This window comes from Cucurbita pepo, chromosome LG13 (genome assembly GCF_002806865.2).
Source record: "Cucurbita pepo subsp. pepo cultivar mu-cu-16 chromosome LG13, ASM280686v2, whole genome shotgun sequence".
NCBI classification, from domain to species: Eukaryota; Viridiplantae; Streptophyta; class Magnoliopsida; order Cucurbitales; family Cucurbitaceae; genus Cucurbita; species Cucurbita pepo.
Window position 1 is genome coordinate 6,044,731 of NC_036650.1, and position 17,604 is coordinate 6,062,334.

The 17,604-nt window shown below is 32.3% G+C and overlaps 4 protein-coding genes across 5 annotated transcripts in view; 1 reads left to right on the plus strand and 3 right to left on the minus strand.

Moving 5' to 3' along the window:
• Positions 1-2,276, plus strand: part of LOC111808767 (replication factor C subunit 3-like) — an 8,923-nt gene extending 6,647 nt beyond the window's left edge. Inside the window, exons 8-10 of one of the 2 annotated variants that reach the window (XR_002817128.1) lie at positions 808-876; positions 1,863-2,041; positions 2,138-2,273. Coding sequence is in view for 1 of the 2 variants with exons in the window: in XM_023694931.1 (XP_023550699.1) it covers positions 808-876; positions 1,863-1,962 (169 nt within the window). In the remaining variant the exon portion in view is untranslated. Of the gene's footprint in view, positions 1-807; positions 877-1,862 lie in introns of both variants that reach the window. The other variant, XM_023694931.1, reaches the window with a different exon arrangement.
• A 1,340-nt stretch (positions 2,277-3,616) lies between these two features.
• On the minus strand, positions 3,617-5,383 carry LOC111808051 (NAC domain-containing protein 2-like). Its single transcript, XM_023693830.1, has 3 exons — positions 4,868-5,383; positions 4,509-4,783; positions 3,617-4,416 (listed from the first exon to the last, which is right to left on the minus strand). Exons 1-3 carry the CDS (start codon positions 5,028-5,030, stop codon positions 3,970-3,972), a joined length of 885 nt encoding a protein of 294 aa, XP_023549598.1. The 5' UTR covers positions 5,031-5,383; the 3' UTR covers positions 3,617-3,969.
• A 4,094-nt stretch (positions 5,384-9,477) lies between these two features.
• Positions 9,478-10,645, minus strand: LOC111809276 (E3 ubiquitin ligase BIG BROTHER-related-like). Its single transcript, XM_023695717.1, has 2 exons — positions 10,575-10,645; positions 9,478-10,343 (listed from the first exon to the last, which is right to left on the minus strand). Exon 2 carries the CDS (start codon positions 10,325-10,327, stop codon positions 9,710-9,712), a length of 618 nt encoding a protein of 205 aa, XP_023551485.1. The 5' UTR covers positions 10,328-10,343; positions 10,575-10,645; the 3' UTR covers positions 9,478-9,709.
• A 32-nt stretch (positions 10,646-10,677) lies between these two features.
• Positions 10,678-15,302, minus strand: LOC111809277 (proteasome subunit beta type-3-A). The gene is made up of 8 exons (XM_023695719.1): positions 15,161-15,302; positions 14,947-14,994; positions 14,656-14,837; positions 14,473-14,580; positions 13,494-13,583; positions 13,162-13,246; positions 11,938-12,032; positions 10,678-10,972 (listed from the first exon to the last, which is right to left on the minus strand). Exons 2-8 carry the CDS (start codon positions 14,950-14,952, stop codon positions 10,924-10,926), a joined length of 615 nt encoding a protein of 204 aa, XP_023551487.1. The 5' UTR covers positions 14,953-14,994; positions 15,161-15,302; the 3' UTR covers positions 10,678-10,923.
• Between the last annotated feature and the right edge of the window lie 2,302 nt (positions 15,303-17,604).

Below are 17,604 nucleotides of genomic sequence, written 5' to 3' on the forward strand. Positions count from 1 at the left end.
TTTTTTTTTTTTTTTTTTTTTTTTTTTTTTTTTTTTTTTTTTTTTTTTTTTTTTTTGTGTGGTGGTTTTAGTTCATATCAGGAAGTTTCAAGGGTTTAACTTTATCTAGTTTTCTCAATATTTCATGTGTTGAAGTCTCACAGAATTGAGCTGTGATTTCAGCAACAGAGAAAAGAAGAAAGTAATTCAAATATATACTAACCATTTTCAGTTCTTTTCTTCTGTTAGTACTATGAGAAATGATCAAACTATGAATAAGAAAGGCCTTAAACCTCGCACAGCAATCAGCATGTTTTGGAATTTTGACCATTGTGTACCCTTAAAATCAATGCCTCGTGCAACATTCTGTTGCAACTCATAGATCAATAGATGACAGTTACACATGTTATTTAATTCATTAGTTGTTACTTTGTGAACCTGATGACTTTTTTGAAATTTTGTCTTTTTTACGTAGTCAACGCATATGGCTTCCCAGCATATTACCGAAGAAGCTGTCTATCTCTGCACAGGAAATCCATTGCCTAAAGACATAGAGCAAATATCCTTTTGGCTGCTGAATGAACCATTTTCTGACAGTTTTAAGCGTAATTGGTTTTCTTTGGAGCTTTCCATTTATTTTGATGTGTTTTGCCAGTTTTATTTATTTCTACCTATCTCGTTTACAGGAATATATGAAATAAAGACCAGAAAAGGATTGGCTTTGGTTGATATAGTGAGAGAAGTCACTCTGTGAGTGCTTTTTCTTATTTTGTATCATTTCTAAGTGATGATTTGTGCTTGACTTTCCTCTCTGCTCAATTTATGTAGGTTTGTTTTCAAGATCAAGATGCCATCGGATGTCAGAGTTCAGTTGATTAATGATCTGGCTGACATAGAGTATGCATCGATCTTTCTACTCGTATAATTTCTCGTTAAATTTTATTATTTTATTATATTAAAATATATATGATCTGCAAAATAATGGACACCGTCGTCAACTTGAACAAACATTGAAAGATACTCGACTTTTTGATGTCGATGTTCAACATACGCATATATTCGACAATAAGTAAACCAGAAGGTTTAAAAATTTTGGTTTATTATTATTATCATCATCATTTGGATAAGGAAGAGCTTAGTAAGTTAAACGAGGATTTTGACATATAAGTAGAAAAGGACAAGGGAATCTTAGTTTTCCTATCCAACTTCTAAAACATTCTTTCTCAAGCTGAAAACACTTCTCCAGCTGTATTCCCTTTACGTGCACTATCATAGAATTATGCTGCAGTTTTCTTTATGGATAAACATGAAGGACATTCTATCATATGATTTGGTGTTATCTTCTGATCTTATCTTTTCAGTTTGAAAAAGCATGGTCAACTGCTGGACCTAACACAGAATTATTTCTAACAAAGCTTTGAACATGAATCAATGATCTCATTAGTTGAAAAAGACTTGGCTAATTAGCATATACTTGCATTGTTTGTAAGCTGTAACCTCACCCAACTGTACAGTGAATTTATCCCACTTATCAATGGAACATATTAGATTTTAAAGTTTTCGAAGACCGGGAGATAATGACTTGTCATGACACCTTTTTAACGAGTATGAATGTAACAACCTAAATCCACCGTTAGCAAATATTGTCCTCTTTGGACTTACCCTTTTGGGTCTCTCCAGACGCGTTTTAAAAACCTTTAAGGGAAGCTCGAAAAGGAAACCTCAAAGAAGACAATATATGCTAGTGGTGGGTTTGGGCTGGAAATAAAGCTATAGAAGTCCATATTTGCGCCCATGAGATTTCTTAACTCGATCAATTGTGTGTATGTTATGTTTTTTAATCTGTTACTGAATTAACCAGTTTGAGTGGGTGCTATTTGTAGGTACAGGATGAGTTTCGGATGCAATGACAAGTTACAACTCGGATCGCTCATCTCATCTTTTACTCGAGCTAGATCTGCACTTGTCGCTGCTGCACAGTAGTTTTCGTGAAGCGAGATTTTGTAACGTGTTAGGGCGTTTTGTTCACCAACCATCTGTCGCGCCCGTGTGCATGGATTAGGTATGAACTGTAGAGAATGTGAACATATTCTTCATTTGACTTCCAGCTTTTGGTGCTAAAAGTAAATGCTGACATTGATGTTCTTTGTATGGGAAGGAAATGTAATATTTGGAGCTTTGAAAGTCTTGAAGAAAAGGTTAGATAACATTTAAAGCATTTATTTGATCTTGTTGGACTGGTTCACTTCCAATATTTCGGCACATGCTTATCTTTAACAGTAGTTTGTCCACAACCACCTCATGCGTGCTGAATTTGTTTATTGCATTATTGAGCTTTACAATACTTTTTTCTTCACCCAAGGGTTGGCGATTTTTTATTCAACTTTCATCGAAAATAAGAAAGAATTGTATGCTTCTAGATAAGCATGGATCAGTTGGTTGGATAATGCCTTCTACTAAAGATGGGGTCGGGTGGGGCGTGGGGCGGGGAAGTAAAGGAATAAAGTTGGGGATGCGGTATATAGCCTTCGTGTAACAGTCCAAGTCTACAACTAGTAGATATTTTCTTCTTTGAACTTGTTGGGGATCCGGTATATAATCTTCGTGTAACAGTCCAAGTCTACAACTAGTAGATATTGTCTCTTTGAGCTTATAGGGGATGCGGCATATAATCTTTGTGTAACAGGCCAAGTCTACAACTAGTAGATATTTTCTTCTTTGAGTTTGTTGGGCAGATGCGGTATATAATCTTCGTGTAACAGTCCAAATATACAACTAGTAGATATTGTCCTCTTTGAACTTGTTGGGGATGCGGTATATAATCTTCGTGTAATAGTCCAAGTCTACAACTAGTAGATATTGGCCTTTTTGAGCTTGTTGGGATGCGGTATATAATCTTTGTGTAACAATCCAAGTCTACAACTAGTAGATATTGTCATCTTTGAGCTTTTCCTTTCATGTTTTCCCTCAAGGTTTTAAAAAACGTCTATTAGGGAGAAGTTTTTACATCCTTATAAGGAATGTTTCGTTCCAGTCTCCAACCGATGTGAGATCTCACACTCCGTCTCCATACTTGTTTAACTAATAAAGGGAACGTTTTACTCACTTATTTCCTATTTAAACGGAGATTTCCCACACCTTATTCGGAGCAAGTCCTTTAAGATTTTTGCTTTTTATTTTTTATGAATTATTATTATCTCTAGGATCTCTCGTTTTGCCGCAATTATTGACATTAAGAGGTTTGAATTCTGAAATTTAAGATCTTGAATTTTTTAAATCATAATTTGAGATCATCAACACTAAAAACGTGTAATTTAAAAGATAAGTATATATTAATTAATATTAATTATTTACTATTAATCTGAAAACGTCAACACTAAAAACGTGTGATTTAATACTATACCAAACGTTGTACAATTATATGAAAGATGTATTAATTAATGATTATTTATGTTTTGCAAGCTTTTATATTTTTAAAATTATTTAAATTTAAGGTTAAAAAACAAAATTTAAAATGAACTTAAATGACTTTTTTTCGCCTATTTTTGTGAAGTTTAATTGAAAAAATTATCTAATTTATGAATAAAAATAAAAATAAAAATAAAAATTCTCCATAATTTAATTCAAGATTTTAATATGGTAAATGGAAAGAAATTAAATGTTCAACTTGGTGGACTACACAGCCATATTTCATTTATATATGGTGTATATTATACAGCCAATTGTAACGAGCAATGTCAGATTAAACGTCGCCCGTCCGATCTAAATCCACAAGTGGACCCCACAATCGACCTCCCTTTCTACAATAAATATCTCCAGTCTGTCTGTCCCCGTATTCTATATTTTTCTCCTCTATACGTGGCGCACTCACAGACTCCAGTCTCGTGCGACCGTCGGATTGAGCGAACATCAACGACTGTCAGTGAGTTCTAAGATTCAAAGAACGACTTTATGATGGATGTTGAAAAATGAGAATCAGACGGCGGTAATTCAAAAGGGTTTCTGCAGGTACATGAACATATCCTGTAGCGGCGACATCTGATTCCCGCTCTGAAACTGCGTTGCGAATTCATGGTCCAGTGAGGTATCAATGTAATTATATCGAAAATTAAAGGCATTTTCCATTTCCTTCCATTTTGGCTCGCTCTGAACTTCGCTCGTCGTGAACTCCGGCGACACCACATGCTCCGAACAGCTCGAATCCGTGTTCAATCGCGGTATTGAATCCGATGTCTCGAAATGTATGTAATCGCTCACCGACGCCGGCGCCTCCGTCGCTGCCGGAAGGAACGCATCGCCGCCGTACTGATTGGCGAGAATCGTCGGCTTCTTGTCTTCCTCTTCGAACCCGTCCGTGTTTTGATTGACGGCGATCGGATGTCGCTTCTCGATTACGCCTTTCTTGTTGTAAATCCGGCAAAGAACCCAATCGTCAAGCTGCAAAATCACAACCGTTGATTCAGATATTNTAATAAAAAAAAAAAAAAAAAAAAAAAAAAAGCCCTAAAAATTTGTTCGACGAAAATTACCCGAAGACTGCTCTTGTTGCGAGCCGACCGGTCCACGCCGGCGAGTCGGTACTCGTGCATAATCCAGTTGGTTTTCTCCCCTCTCGGTGCTTTTCCGGCGTAGAACACCAACGCCTTCTTGATTCCAACCGGTTTGGGTTGTCCGATCGGCTTGTCGGCTCCAGTCGCCTTCCAATAACCCGAACCGGCGGCCCGGTTCGGCCGCGAACCGTTCGGGTATTTCCGGTCTCTAGGAGAAAAGAAATACCACTCTTTCTCTCCGTGCAAAGCCAGTTCTGTAAAACCGAACCGGAGAAATGAATCGACGGTAACAATCAAGATCGGAATAAATTTCTCATCCAAATTTTCGAGTCAGTTACCTGGAAGTTCCCAAGGATTGAATTTATAGAGATCGATCTCAGCGATGATCGGAACGGCAATCGGCTGCGACGCACATCTCCGGCAGAGATAGTGCATAACCAGCTCCTCATCGGTCGGATGGAACCGGAAACCGGGCGGCAACTGAGTCAACTCGGCCGTCATTTTCTGATTCTCTAAAAAACCTCTCTGATTTCTCCGGTGTCCGGTAAATTATTTGTCTCGAGTGAAAATTATGAGCTTCGTCGGCGGTTCAAACATGGAAACAAGAGATGGGATGGCTATTTATAGGAGTCGGGCGAGGGACACGTGGCAGAGAGTAGGGGGGAAAACACGTGGTATATAATGCATTTGATTGTCGACGAGAGAAAACAAGCGCCGCCTTAAACACGTGGCGGATGAGGACGTGAAGTGCATGCGTGACCAATGGACACGCATGCAGGTGATTTTGTCATCGCTTACGCACATTGTTTTGGATTAAAGCGCCAGCAGAACACTGCAGATTCCATCACTCGCCTCACACAACCAAGGGAAAATTTGCGTGATCTATATTTTTATTAATTAAAAAATAAAATCAGCCGATATTCTCTCTCTTTTTTTTAATATATATATATATATAATATTCGCATTAATTAAATAATTTGTAGAATCTTTTTATTTAATCATTTCATATCTTAAATTTTATAATTTTCCATAGTTCTTTTTTTCCTTTCAATTTTAGTTTATAAATATATATATATATATATATATATATATATATATAATTAATTAATTAATTAATATTGAGAATAAAATTTGGCCGGTTAATACCTCGAGCCGCCCATGGACCATGAAGAAGAATATGGGAAATAATAATTGAAATACTTTATTAGTTGGACTAAAAAATCGCCGTGGAATTCCCATAAATCGCGGGGTTGAATGTCGTTTGTAGCTTATTGGATATTGAGCCCACTTTTTTTAACGGTGGATTTGGTGTACACGTCAGCGTACCCATTTTTCATCACCATCTGCCGTCATTCTACTGTGTTCCCGGCTTTCCTCGAACCTCACATTCATCTCTATCGATGTTTTTTTTTAAAAAAAATTTTATAAATATTAGTAATTAATAATGTTTGACCAATTAAAAAAAATTCATTTTGACAAAATTATCAAATTAAATTCTCGCAACTAATAAAGTGGAATCTATTAATTTACTCGATAAAGTTTTATTTATTTAATAATTTTTTTAATGCATTGTCCTATGTTTAGTTTCTGAATCAACTATTTTATGAATTAGTATTTTTAAATATTAACTTCTAAAAATTTAAATAATACTTTTAATTTTTTTATTCGATGATATTTTATTTTACAAGTACTTTCGAATTTTTAAATTTTTATTAAAGTTAAAAAATAAAATAAAAATTCAAACTTTTTTAAAAGTTAAAAAATACCTTTATTTTTTGTCAGAATCCTAATAACATAAAACTTTAATATTTTTTAATATAAAAAGTTTTGAAGGTATTAATATTATTTTTAAAATTTATGAATATTTTTAAAAATAATGTTTGTTGTATAAATAAATTTTATAAACGAGAATAAAAACAATCTAAAATAAATATTTGGATATTTTAACTCTAAATTAATTACACGTGTCTAACTTGTTGCCTAAGTAACCTTTTTGTCCTGTAGGAATATGGTTATAAAGTCAACAGACTTGGTGGACCCCACAAGATGTCTTTTTAAGCGTTGATGGTCTGTGTGTGTTCAAGCTTTTTTCGTTTAAAAAAAAAAAAAGAATATTTATATTTGTTTTTTTTTCGAGAAATACGTGTGTTTAATTAAGTTGATTTGTTGGGTGAAAAGGATAACCGTGAGCATGGTTTTCAATGGTGGCGCCGCCCCATTTTCAAACCTACTTCCAATCCTAACCTAATTTTATAAACATACGAGGTGTAATAATTCAAGTTTATCGCTAATAGATATTGTTTGTTTTGATATATTGAATACGAAAGTACTTTGTTTCTCTCTTTAATCGATGTGGGTTCTAACAATCTGTCCCTTGGGAACTCATCATCGTGGAATCTAACAATTCTCCCCCTTGGAGAGTCCAATGTTCTTGCTGGCATAATGTCTAGTGTCCATTGTTAGTAAATATTATCCATTTTGGCTCGTTAAGATCGTCGTTAGCCTCACTGTTTTAAAACACGTCTATTATGGAAGGTTTTCCATCATCTCCAGTCTTGCAACGTCTATTAAAGACTACCTTTTTAATTCCATGTCGAACCGTCGTGACCAAAATAGTAATTTTCTTTAAACTCTGACTTAAAAAAAAAATAGAAATATTCTCCATTTAGTTTTTATGAATATTATGAAAGCCTATATTCTTCCCATCTAAAAATATAGTCAACTTGAATTATATTCCAAAAAATTTAAATATTATTTTTATTTTTGTTATAAGGAAAAAAGAAATTACACAAAAATTATTTTTCATTTCAATTTTAAAAATAACGCTAATATTATATTTATTTAAATCCTACCAATTGCAATGCAAAATATGCGTTAAAATTTATAATATTTATTTACATTTAAGGTACAATTTAATAAAATAAAAAACTGATGATAAAAATTCTTAAATAATAGTTTAATTTTTTTAATTAAAAAAGTGTGTATTTGTATCCACAATAATATATATATATATATATATATATATATATATATATATATATATATATATATATTATTTATTATTTACTTTTTTTTTTAAAAAAAGTGTCTTTATCAAAATATTGAATTTGAGTTAATGTTTTGGTGAATTGGAATTTTAGGTAGGAAAAGACAAGAATAGCCCTCCTCGTTCCTGTTCTGTCCAGTTGACACCTCTATGAACGAAAATGACGGGACGTTTGGAAGGTATAAGAAACGAGAAAATTAAATAATAATAATAATAATAATAAATAAATAAATAAATAAATAAAGGACACAAAAATAAAATTATGCATGTAAATGCATGCATCTTGACTGTTTTTTTTTTTTTTTTTATGTCCTTTTCTTAAATAAATAAATAAATAAAAGCTTTGGAAAGCAACTAAAATTATTTTATTTGCACTATTTCTGCCACACGCTTATGAGTAAAAAAAAAAAAAAAAGTTTTTTTAAATTAATTTATTTTATTTATTTATAATTTATTTATATCTGCGCATGCCCAAAGTTGTCGATCAGCCCTCACAACTTTATTAGAATTAAAAATAGTAAAGCTATAAATATTAGAATTAAAAATAACATTTTTGGACTATATTTCAGATAAAATAAAATAAAAAATGAATTTTTAGTTTTTTTTTTCTTTTTTAATATCTTCTAAGATCGTGATACTAGTCGTTGATGATGATAAGCTTAAGTTTCGTCAACAATTGATTGGACTTCGTTGTTAAAATGGTCTATTTTCATTAAAAGCTTGAAGAATCATTATTAGGTGCTAAAACTAGGTGTCATCACATCAATCACATCTAAAAACCATACACGAGGATTAAGCCCGAGTTGCTTGCCACATGTGTTGGGAATCACAAATGTCTGTTTCGTCGAAGAATTTAAAAGTCCTTAAAATAGGTCGTGATTTAACATTTTATTTTCACTGAACAAGTTAAATTGCATTGATTTCAAACTCCAACAAGATAGAAACAACGATCCACTCGGTTGGCTTAGATCTCAAACAACAAGTTCATAGAATAATTGTATTAAGTGTTAATTTGTTTATGAAATATCAATAAACAGTTTTATTCTATATATCCATGATAATAAAAAAAAAAAATTTAAATTTTTTTTCAAGATGTTGCTATTAAAATTTTAAATATATTATTGCAAGACTTTTTTTTTTTAAATTTAAAATTTTTTGAAATAAACCATAGGTTTCCTCCAAAATTAACATTAAGGTTTAAATATATTCGATAAAATATAAAATTGGAAAGTACTTTTTTATTAATTTATCCTTTCCAATTAAATAAAAATATAAAATTTGAAATTATATTTTTTTTATTAATTTATCCTTTCCAATTAAATAAAAATATAACATTTGAAAGTTTTTATTTATTTATTAATATATCCTTTCAAATTAAATAAAAATATAAAATTTGAAAGTATTTTTTTTTTATTAATATATCCTTTCAAATTAAATAAAATATAAAATTTGAAAGTTTTTTTTTTTAATTTTTAAATTTATTAATTTATGCATTTAAAATAAAATAAAATAAAATATAAAGTAATGTGAAAAGCTGAAACTTGGGTGTTACGAAGGTAGCGGTTGGATCGCATCCAGTTGTGTTCCAGAGCAGACAAGCATATGGTCCACACCGCACCCATGTCTTTCACTTTTCCTCTCTCTCTCTCTCTTAAATTCTGTCCAAGTTAATTGCACTCTCCCTTTTGTTTCTTCCACTAAACCCTAAACCCCCAAACCCTTACTCTAAGGGCGGCGCCGCTCCGATCTTTCTCGTTTCTTTATTCAACCATGCCTTATCTTCTTACATTAAATTATCCATATCCTACTATAGTTTGAGCATAATATTGAAACGACGGCGTTTTTCGTTAGTACGAAATCATCAAAAAGTTTATGTTTAAAGTAGACTAGATCAACGGGTAATTGCGAATCGTGTAAAAGTGTTATTATTTCTTGTCTACCAATAATCATAACTATATGCCCTAGACTTTATGAACGACTCAATGTTAATGTTCAAGGGTCAAGATCGACCACTTTTATTTGGAACCTAGATGAATACGTAACATTGTGACAGATTTTACATAACTATAAGTATAAGAACATTTATCTAACCCTTCCCCTTTTGCCATTAGAAATGTCACAATTTTGTAAGAGATTATGCATTTTTAGAAGCCTTGTGGGGTGAAGAAACTTCTGTGCCACATATTGGACAAACCCTTTTGATTTGAACCCATTTTACTATACACTCTGAATGGTAAGGATGCTCACAAGGAAGGGCAGCCAAGTCTTCACCATCCTCATATTCAACTTGGCAAATCACACACCGATCTATACCGCTTGTATTTTCAATGCTTTGAAACTTGCTCGAGTGCAAGCATGAAGGTATTTCGTTCAACGGTAACCCTCTCTTTTCTTCTCCAATCAGCTCCCCTAATGCAATCAACTCTTCATATGTTAGCTCATCGAAATCAAAATCCTCATATCCCTCGTCATCATCTTCAGCCATATCTTCGTTTTCATTAGTCTCCTCATCATCTGCAAGAAATTGGCTTTGCAAGGAGGCATTGGTGTCGAGACCATTGTTGCTATTGGAATCAGACCTTTCGTCTTCGTCTTCGTCGCTATCACTTTCGATGGTCCCAAGCGTCGTATAGGCCATCTCATGCTCCTGCTGTTGCATTGCCAAGGCCATGATCAAATCTGAGTTCACCTGTTCCACATAACCAAGGGAAATCCTTTGGGGGAGCTGCTGCTTATCCTCTTGCTCTCCCATTACAAAGGATAAAAATCTTTGAGAACAGTGCAACATGAGCCATGGATTAGGATATATGAGGTTGGATAAAATGCCTGGTTACTTCAATGCGAGACAACTTACATAAAAGGCAACCTAGAAACTAACTCTCATGGACATTTCCATATTCTAGGGGTCATAAGTTTTCTTGGTAGAGAAGGCAGGTTTTGTGCAAAGAAATGGTAAGCTGTATCTTACAAGCAAATATTATTTTACAGCCATTTCTTACCTTGCCTCTTGGCGGTTCCACGACGGCCTCGCTTTGCTGAAAACCTCTATTCACAACGGAGGCCGCACAAGAACTGATTCAAGAGATGGATAAGACAATATAATAATGGAAATTTTGGAATCTAAATTGATCATTTTTGGAACCAAAAGGCACATTTCGTTTCATAAAAATTGTCTCATGTGTGTTCTAGATAAAGCCAACTCCATGTCAAATATATATAGAGCACATTACAAGTTCCAGCCTAGCATGAAAGTCTATTGCATTTCACTCACGAACTTTGTTGCCCTGGGCTGCAGCCTAATTGGAAGTAATCATGAAACAAATCATCTTTCAAACATCAGAAGAAAGATCAATCCATGCGCCCCTTCAAAATTCGTTCTTTTACTTCAGTTGGCGTACTGCAACAAAGATACATTATAAGATAATTTGAATCACAAATATATAGAAGACAGGAAAAAGGTAAAAGAATAAAATGTTGGGAGTCCATATTAGCTAATCAAGTAGAAGATTATTGATATATAAGTGAAAAGGACATTATCTCCATTGGGAAAGCTTATACTCAAAGTGGACAATATCTTACCATTGTGAAGGGCCGTTCCTAAAAATTCAGTACATGTAAAAGATACTTTTGGAATGTTGATCCAATTATCAGGGAGCAACCACAGATTAGATTATTGTTTTATTATTATAATTACTATTATTATTATTAATTTGCCTTACACCATAATGGTTTAAATTCTTAACCAGAGAAAATAACAAACAATAGAGCATAAACCAGTAGAGGTGCATTTGAAAATTACATGCAACACATCATAAAGATTGGAAATGTAAATAGAGAGGTAAGGTCTGTTTGATACTTACTTTGCTTTTGGTTTTCAGTTTTTAAAAATTAAAATAGTTTTCTGAAATGTTTTCAGAACCCAAGCAAAATTTTTAAAACTAGAAAATGTAATTTTTAACAGGAAACCCTCATACCTCTGTTTTTCTGTGAAATCTTACAAAAAAAAAATAATAATAATAATAAATAAAATAAAATAACGGCTAAGAAAACAAGCATAATTTTAAAAAATAGGAAACCAACATACCTCTAAAACAGTTAATAAATTGTACATATTTCCCCATATGACAGGTTTTGTTAAAAGTATTATCATCATTATTATTACTACTATTTTTTTTTATAAGAAACGGTGTATTAAGGTAATATTCTGCTACAAATATTATTATTTCATCCAAGGTAACGTGAACCATAATAATCACAATTCACAACAAACCACTTCTTAGAAAAACACACACACACACCAATAAGCTATCCAGAGAGATATATCAACCATTAAAAACCGAGAATTAAGAATAAGTGGCTTACACAACATAGACATGCCCTCCCCATCCACTCAAACAGTCACGATCAACAGAAGACAGCAGCGCTTGAGAGATGGTTTCAAATAATTCCTCTGGTTCCTGGTCATTACAAAATTGAATCGACAGAGTTAACTATATGGTTAAGATTTCACAAAAGAATTAAGGCGGGAATTTTTTTAACCCAACAAGAATATTTTAGGCTGTCTATCAAGAGGAAAATTTTGAACATCATGCGGAGCTCTTGGCACAATCAGGTAAAAGAAACTACAGTGGCTATTCATTCTAACAAGAGATGTTCAATTACAAATCCAAAACAGCAAGACTTGGATTTGTTTTTCAGAACCAATACCTCACAACTGGATAATTAAGGGCGCAAAGTCACACCCAATGAACTAAGGAAGCTGACTGTAACAAAAATTGTAAGTTAATTTAAAGAAAGGTCTGTTGGTTAACTTAATTTTGGTTTTTCCAGATCTAAAAAAAAAAAAAAAAAAACCCATAAGGTAGTCGGTTTAAGTTTTCAATATTTTCAACTGTCAAGACCACAGCGCCACTTCTATATATGTGTCTTAATCTTCAATCACTCTTACTCAGAGAAGTCCTCTTGTTGGCCATCTCCTCTTCAGAAACCACAATAGTCAGATTTTTACATCACTTCATGCGTTCATCAGTCCATGGAGTGACTATCCATAACCAAACAATTATCTTCATGTTTCGTCCTCTTTTGTAAAAATTCAATCCATGGGATTTATCAATCCCTTTGTTCAATGATTATGTCTGATTTTCCAATTCCAACAGGAAGACACAGTTTTAACATACCTAATTTGTCCTTCAAGTATCAAAGATAGTGATTGGTGAACGTTTCTAATTGAATTATCATTTCTTTTATACTTTACTTTTCTATTCTCTTTCCCTCTACCACAGACATGCACTAATTTCTCTACCTCTTCCTTTTATGGGTATACACTTAATCCTTCTTCTATGATTCCAACACTGAACTGAACTGACTAACAAGTTATTTTAGATATCTTACATTCAACTGTCAGTATCCATCTGGTCAACAAATTGACCTGACCCAAAACACTAACACTCCTATGGAGATGGTAGATTGTTAAATCGAAAAGATTAAGCGAACAGGCAACTAAAATCAATTTCTTTCTCAATGCAAAGAAACTTAGAATCCCAGTGACAAATACAAAGCATAGGCAAATGGATTAGACCAACATACCATGTCAGGTTTAAACATCGCCTCACAAGCACCATAAAGGGACTCTGATGCAGTGCCAGAAACAACAAAATCCTTAGCAAGCTCTCTGGGACAATGAATTTGACAACGTATTAGTTTTGCATTAATTGTCCTAAATCTAGAAAAATATTTGTCCCAAAAATCAGATTTCATTACAACGTGTTGCAGAGGATGCAACTTCAAGTTTGATGCACATTTCAAACAAAAATGAAGAAAGCCATATAAATGATTTAAGCAGAAATTCAAATCCAATAAAATAAAGAAGTTGGGAATTAGACAAAGAAAGAAAAAAAAAAAAGAGAGAGAGAACTCACTTAGCCCCAATGGAATCCATCGTGCAAATGAAGGGTTTGTCTTCATCACTCAATCCAGCAATTACAGGTTGACAGAAGTATGGACCAAACCTAAAAATAAGAAAATTGATACATGAGATTTTAATCCGAGCTAAAAAAAGGCCAAATAACAGCCATAAAACTCAACCTCTTACAAAAAAAATTATAAACTCGACCCTTGTACATCTCTATCCATGGATTACCAACTAAGACTATAGAACAAAAAAATGAAAATCAGGGCAATACTACTTTCCAATCCAATTATAACATGACTTCATCATGGTCAGTTCTACAAAGAGCGTAATTGAGACAACAGTTTAGTGTCGGTACCAAGGTCCACTCATTAAAATTGAGAAGATCAAATTTCAAGCATTTGAATCTTGGAAATAGTGCTTAAGCTTTCGGTATATTCATGTCATGCAATAAAAGATTACTTACAAACTAATGAGAGGAAAGGTTAACTCTACCATTTCACTTTCGTTTTGATTATCCCAAAACAGTTTACGTTTCCTCCAAAAGTTAGGAGAGAGACTAGGAACTATCTTGAGACGGAGACACTTAATCCAATACAGTTCTTTAGTTTATCCACATTTCAACTATACAGCAATTCAACTTGTAACCGTATTTTAAATAAAGTATAAAATATCTTGCATGTCAGTTTAACATATATCAATTCCATAACAGGTTTGACTGCATATCTGTGCTGTGCTGCATCAAAGGTTCACATGTCATAAACTCTCAAGTGTTTCCTAGTGCAACGCAACATCTCTATCAAATCAGCTCACAATCTTCCACCAACAGAAAATAATCACATTGGTAGACGGAAAAAACACACAAAAGAAGCTATAAAAATCCAAAAGAAATCTCGACCATGTTTTCGTGTCAAGGCCGAAAAATAGAGAATATGCATGATTAAAACCGCTGAAAAAGAGGGAAAATAAAAATTAAGTAGGTGTCCAACCTTTTCTCATAAAGACGAGCTGAGACAAGGCTAGCAAATGTCTCCGGCTTCATGTCCCTCTCTTCTCGAAGTTGGTACAGTTTGTGCTGATAGACAAGCCGTTGATACCTTCATTCCAAGGGCAGAAGGAATTAAGAAATGGTAAATTAAACCAAAAAAACGATTCTACCACGGAAAACATACATTGTCTGAGCATCGGTACCCAGGCCCGAAAGGCCGAGAAACAGCTTATCATGAATCCTGTAAATTTTCTGGAAATCTGTGGCAATAGTCTGCAGTTGAACACCAAGCCTACGATCACTAGCAATGGCAAAGCAATTCTTCCCCACCATCGCAACAACAGCACTTCCATTATACTCAAAGATCTACAATAATATTCCATTATTAAAATGCATGAACTAANAGGGTAAGAATAAATAAAGAAAAATGAAAAGGTGCAATCCAACCAACTAAATGCTAAGAAGAGAAACGCACCGACATCAGGTCCGAAACTCAAGCTTTCCCCGATCAAATTATAAGAATCTGTGACATGAAAAAAGGAAGGAAAATAATTGTCAGCCAGGACGATCGGAAATGTTCATACCGAAATCAAAATCAAAGAAAACACAATCCCAATCCAAAACCCTAATCGTAAACAATCACAGATACAAAATGAACTGAACTTTTGAAGAAAAGATTAAATCCAAACCTGAGAGAAGAGGGAGTTGAATCGCAGAGAAGAATGCGGGAAACGAGCGACGCACTGGTTTATAGTATAGCTATTGATGGCTTGGGCTTCACTCCAACTTCTGGCTTCTCCAGCTTTCTTGTTTTCTTATTTTCTAATTAATTCTTAAAATTATCGGATTTTTTCGGGTTTTTTCTTCTAAACCCATAAACCGAACCAGTGGTCTCGGTTTGTGAAAGTGGACCATCGAACTGAATTGGGCTTTATTTGGGCCTAAATAAATTGGGCCAAGTAGGAATACTGTTAGGCCCAATTGTACTTTTTTAGAATAATTTATATATTAAACATATTTTATAATTAAAGAGATTTATAAGACTTAATTAAATACGAACATTCAAATATATTAGAGAAGTTTTAAAATCAAATGGACAATAGTAATTTTCATTAATTTAGTTTATCTTTCACATTTTCATCCATTTCTTTTTTTTTATTTTTATAAATTATTATAATTAAGGCTTTTTTGTCCCTTTCTTTTTTTAATATTAATTTTCTTTATTATTCAATTTTATTATGACATGTGAATAATATTTTATGTCATTTTACACCAATACTAAATAATAAAAATAAGTTTGAAATTTTATTTTTAGAGCTGACTTTTTTAAGTAATTTAAACCCCATATTTTAAAATTAAAAGTCAGATATAGCTCATTCTCATATTTTAAAATAATATTTTATTTTAATTAATATTTTAAGAAGAAACTGTATTTAGCATTTATTATGCCACATGAATTTATAAATAAAAAATTAATTCAAAAACAGACATTGATTAATTAGCTAATGTTTTATATATATATATATATATTTAGCTTGTTTTGTCCAAGTCAACTGGTATGCTTGAATTGTAAGTTAGTATTAGATTCTTGATCCAAATTAATTTTATATTTAAAAAAAAATCTTATTTGAATTTGATATAAAAAAATCTTTTGGACGGATAGAGATGTCAAACTTCATCATGTCTTCGTCTCTTATTCTAATTTTTATCTTCGTAAAAAAAATTATTTATTTACAAAGATTTCTTACGGGGAATTTTTTTTCATTACATATGTTTTTTCTAGCAATTATTATATATACGTAGATATATTTATATATATAAAGTGAAGCAGAACTTAGAAACATTTGGGCGGATCGGGAGTATGAACGGAGAATATAATCTTCATCTACTGCTTCATTTAGCTGACAAAAAAATGATAGTCAATAACACTGATTTAAAATTAATAATTATTTTATTATGCGAGTTCGTGAGTTAGGTTAGTCAGTTTGGGACATTTTTTTAGTTGGATTATAATTTTTTTCTATCTCAGTAAATAATAAAATTAGGGTTAGTTTGTAAAATATTTATTGATTTAATTAAGATTAACTTAAAAAAACAGTAATTATTAAAAAATAAACACTATAATGTAAAAATAAATGTATATTTTAAAAATAAACATTGATTTCATTTAAGGTAACTTGATATGTACTGCTTACTAAATTTATTCCATTAAATAATAATAATAATAAAATAAATTTCTTAATAATTATAGTTAATTATTTTATTAAAATTATAATTAATTATTTAAATTAAATGCAATAACTTTTTTGTGGGTATTTTTGTAACGTCCAAGGCTCATTTTCCGAAGTCCAGCCAAAGACGCAACGTTAATAAACGGCTTTATAAAGCAATTAATGTGAGGAACAACACCTTGCTCTGTTGCTTGCACGTTTTGCAGCTTCAAAATGCAAGCCGAAATTTTAGCGATTCTGTTTAATTTCAATTTGACTCCCTCATTTTATTTCACATCCATTATTAAAATTTTAAATTATCAAATTTACCTTTAATTTAATACCCTTCTCCACCTATTTTTACCTTAAATATTTGTCTTCAATTATTATTTTATTTATAAATTTTACCTGCGTTTAAAACTTATTTAGATGTAATAATATCGTAAAAACACTCAATTTAATAGATAATACTGTTCAGTTAATATGAGTGTTTTTCTTTTTTAATATTTTCTCGCTAATTTTTTTTTACCAAATGAGTTTAAATTTTATAATAATTTATGGAATTGAGAAATATGGTAAATTATAAATAATATGGAATGAAATCCATATATTTACTTTTAATTAAATGGCAAATATGGTAAGCCATAAGTCAAATATTTGTCTGGCGGTCAACTACGTTAACCAGTGTACAAAGGATGAGACAGGGACAGAGAAGAGAACAACAATTTCTGTGTCCCTGTCTTTCATTCCAATTCTTACAAAATTCTCAATCTATCTAAACTGTCTAAGCTCACCCCTAATACCGCTAGCAGATATTGTCTCGTCTAGACTTTTTTTACGAGCTTCTCTTCAAGGTTTTAAAACGTGTCTACTAAAGAAAATGTTTGCACTCACCTTACAAAGAACGGTTTGTTTCCCTCTCA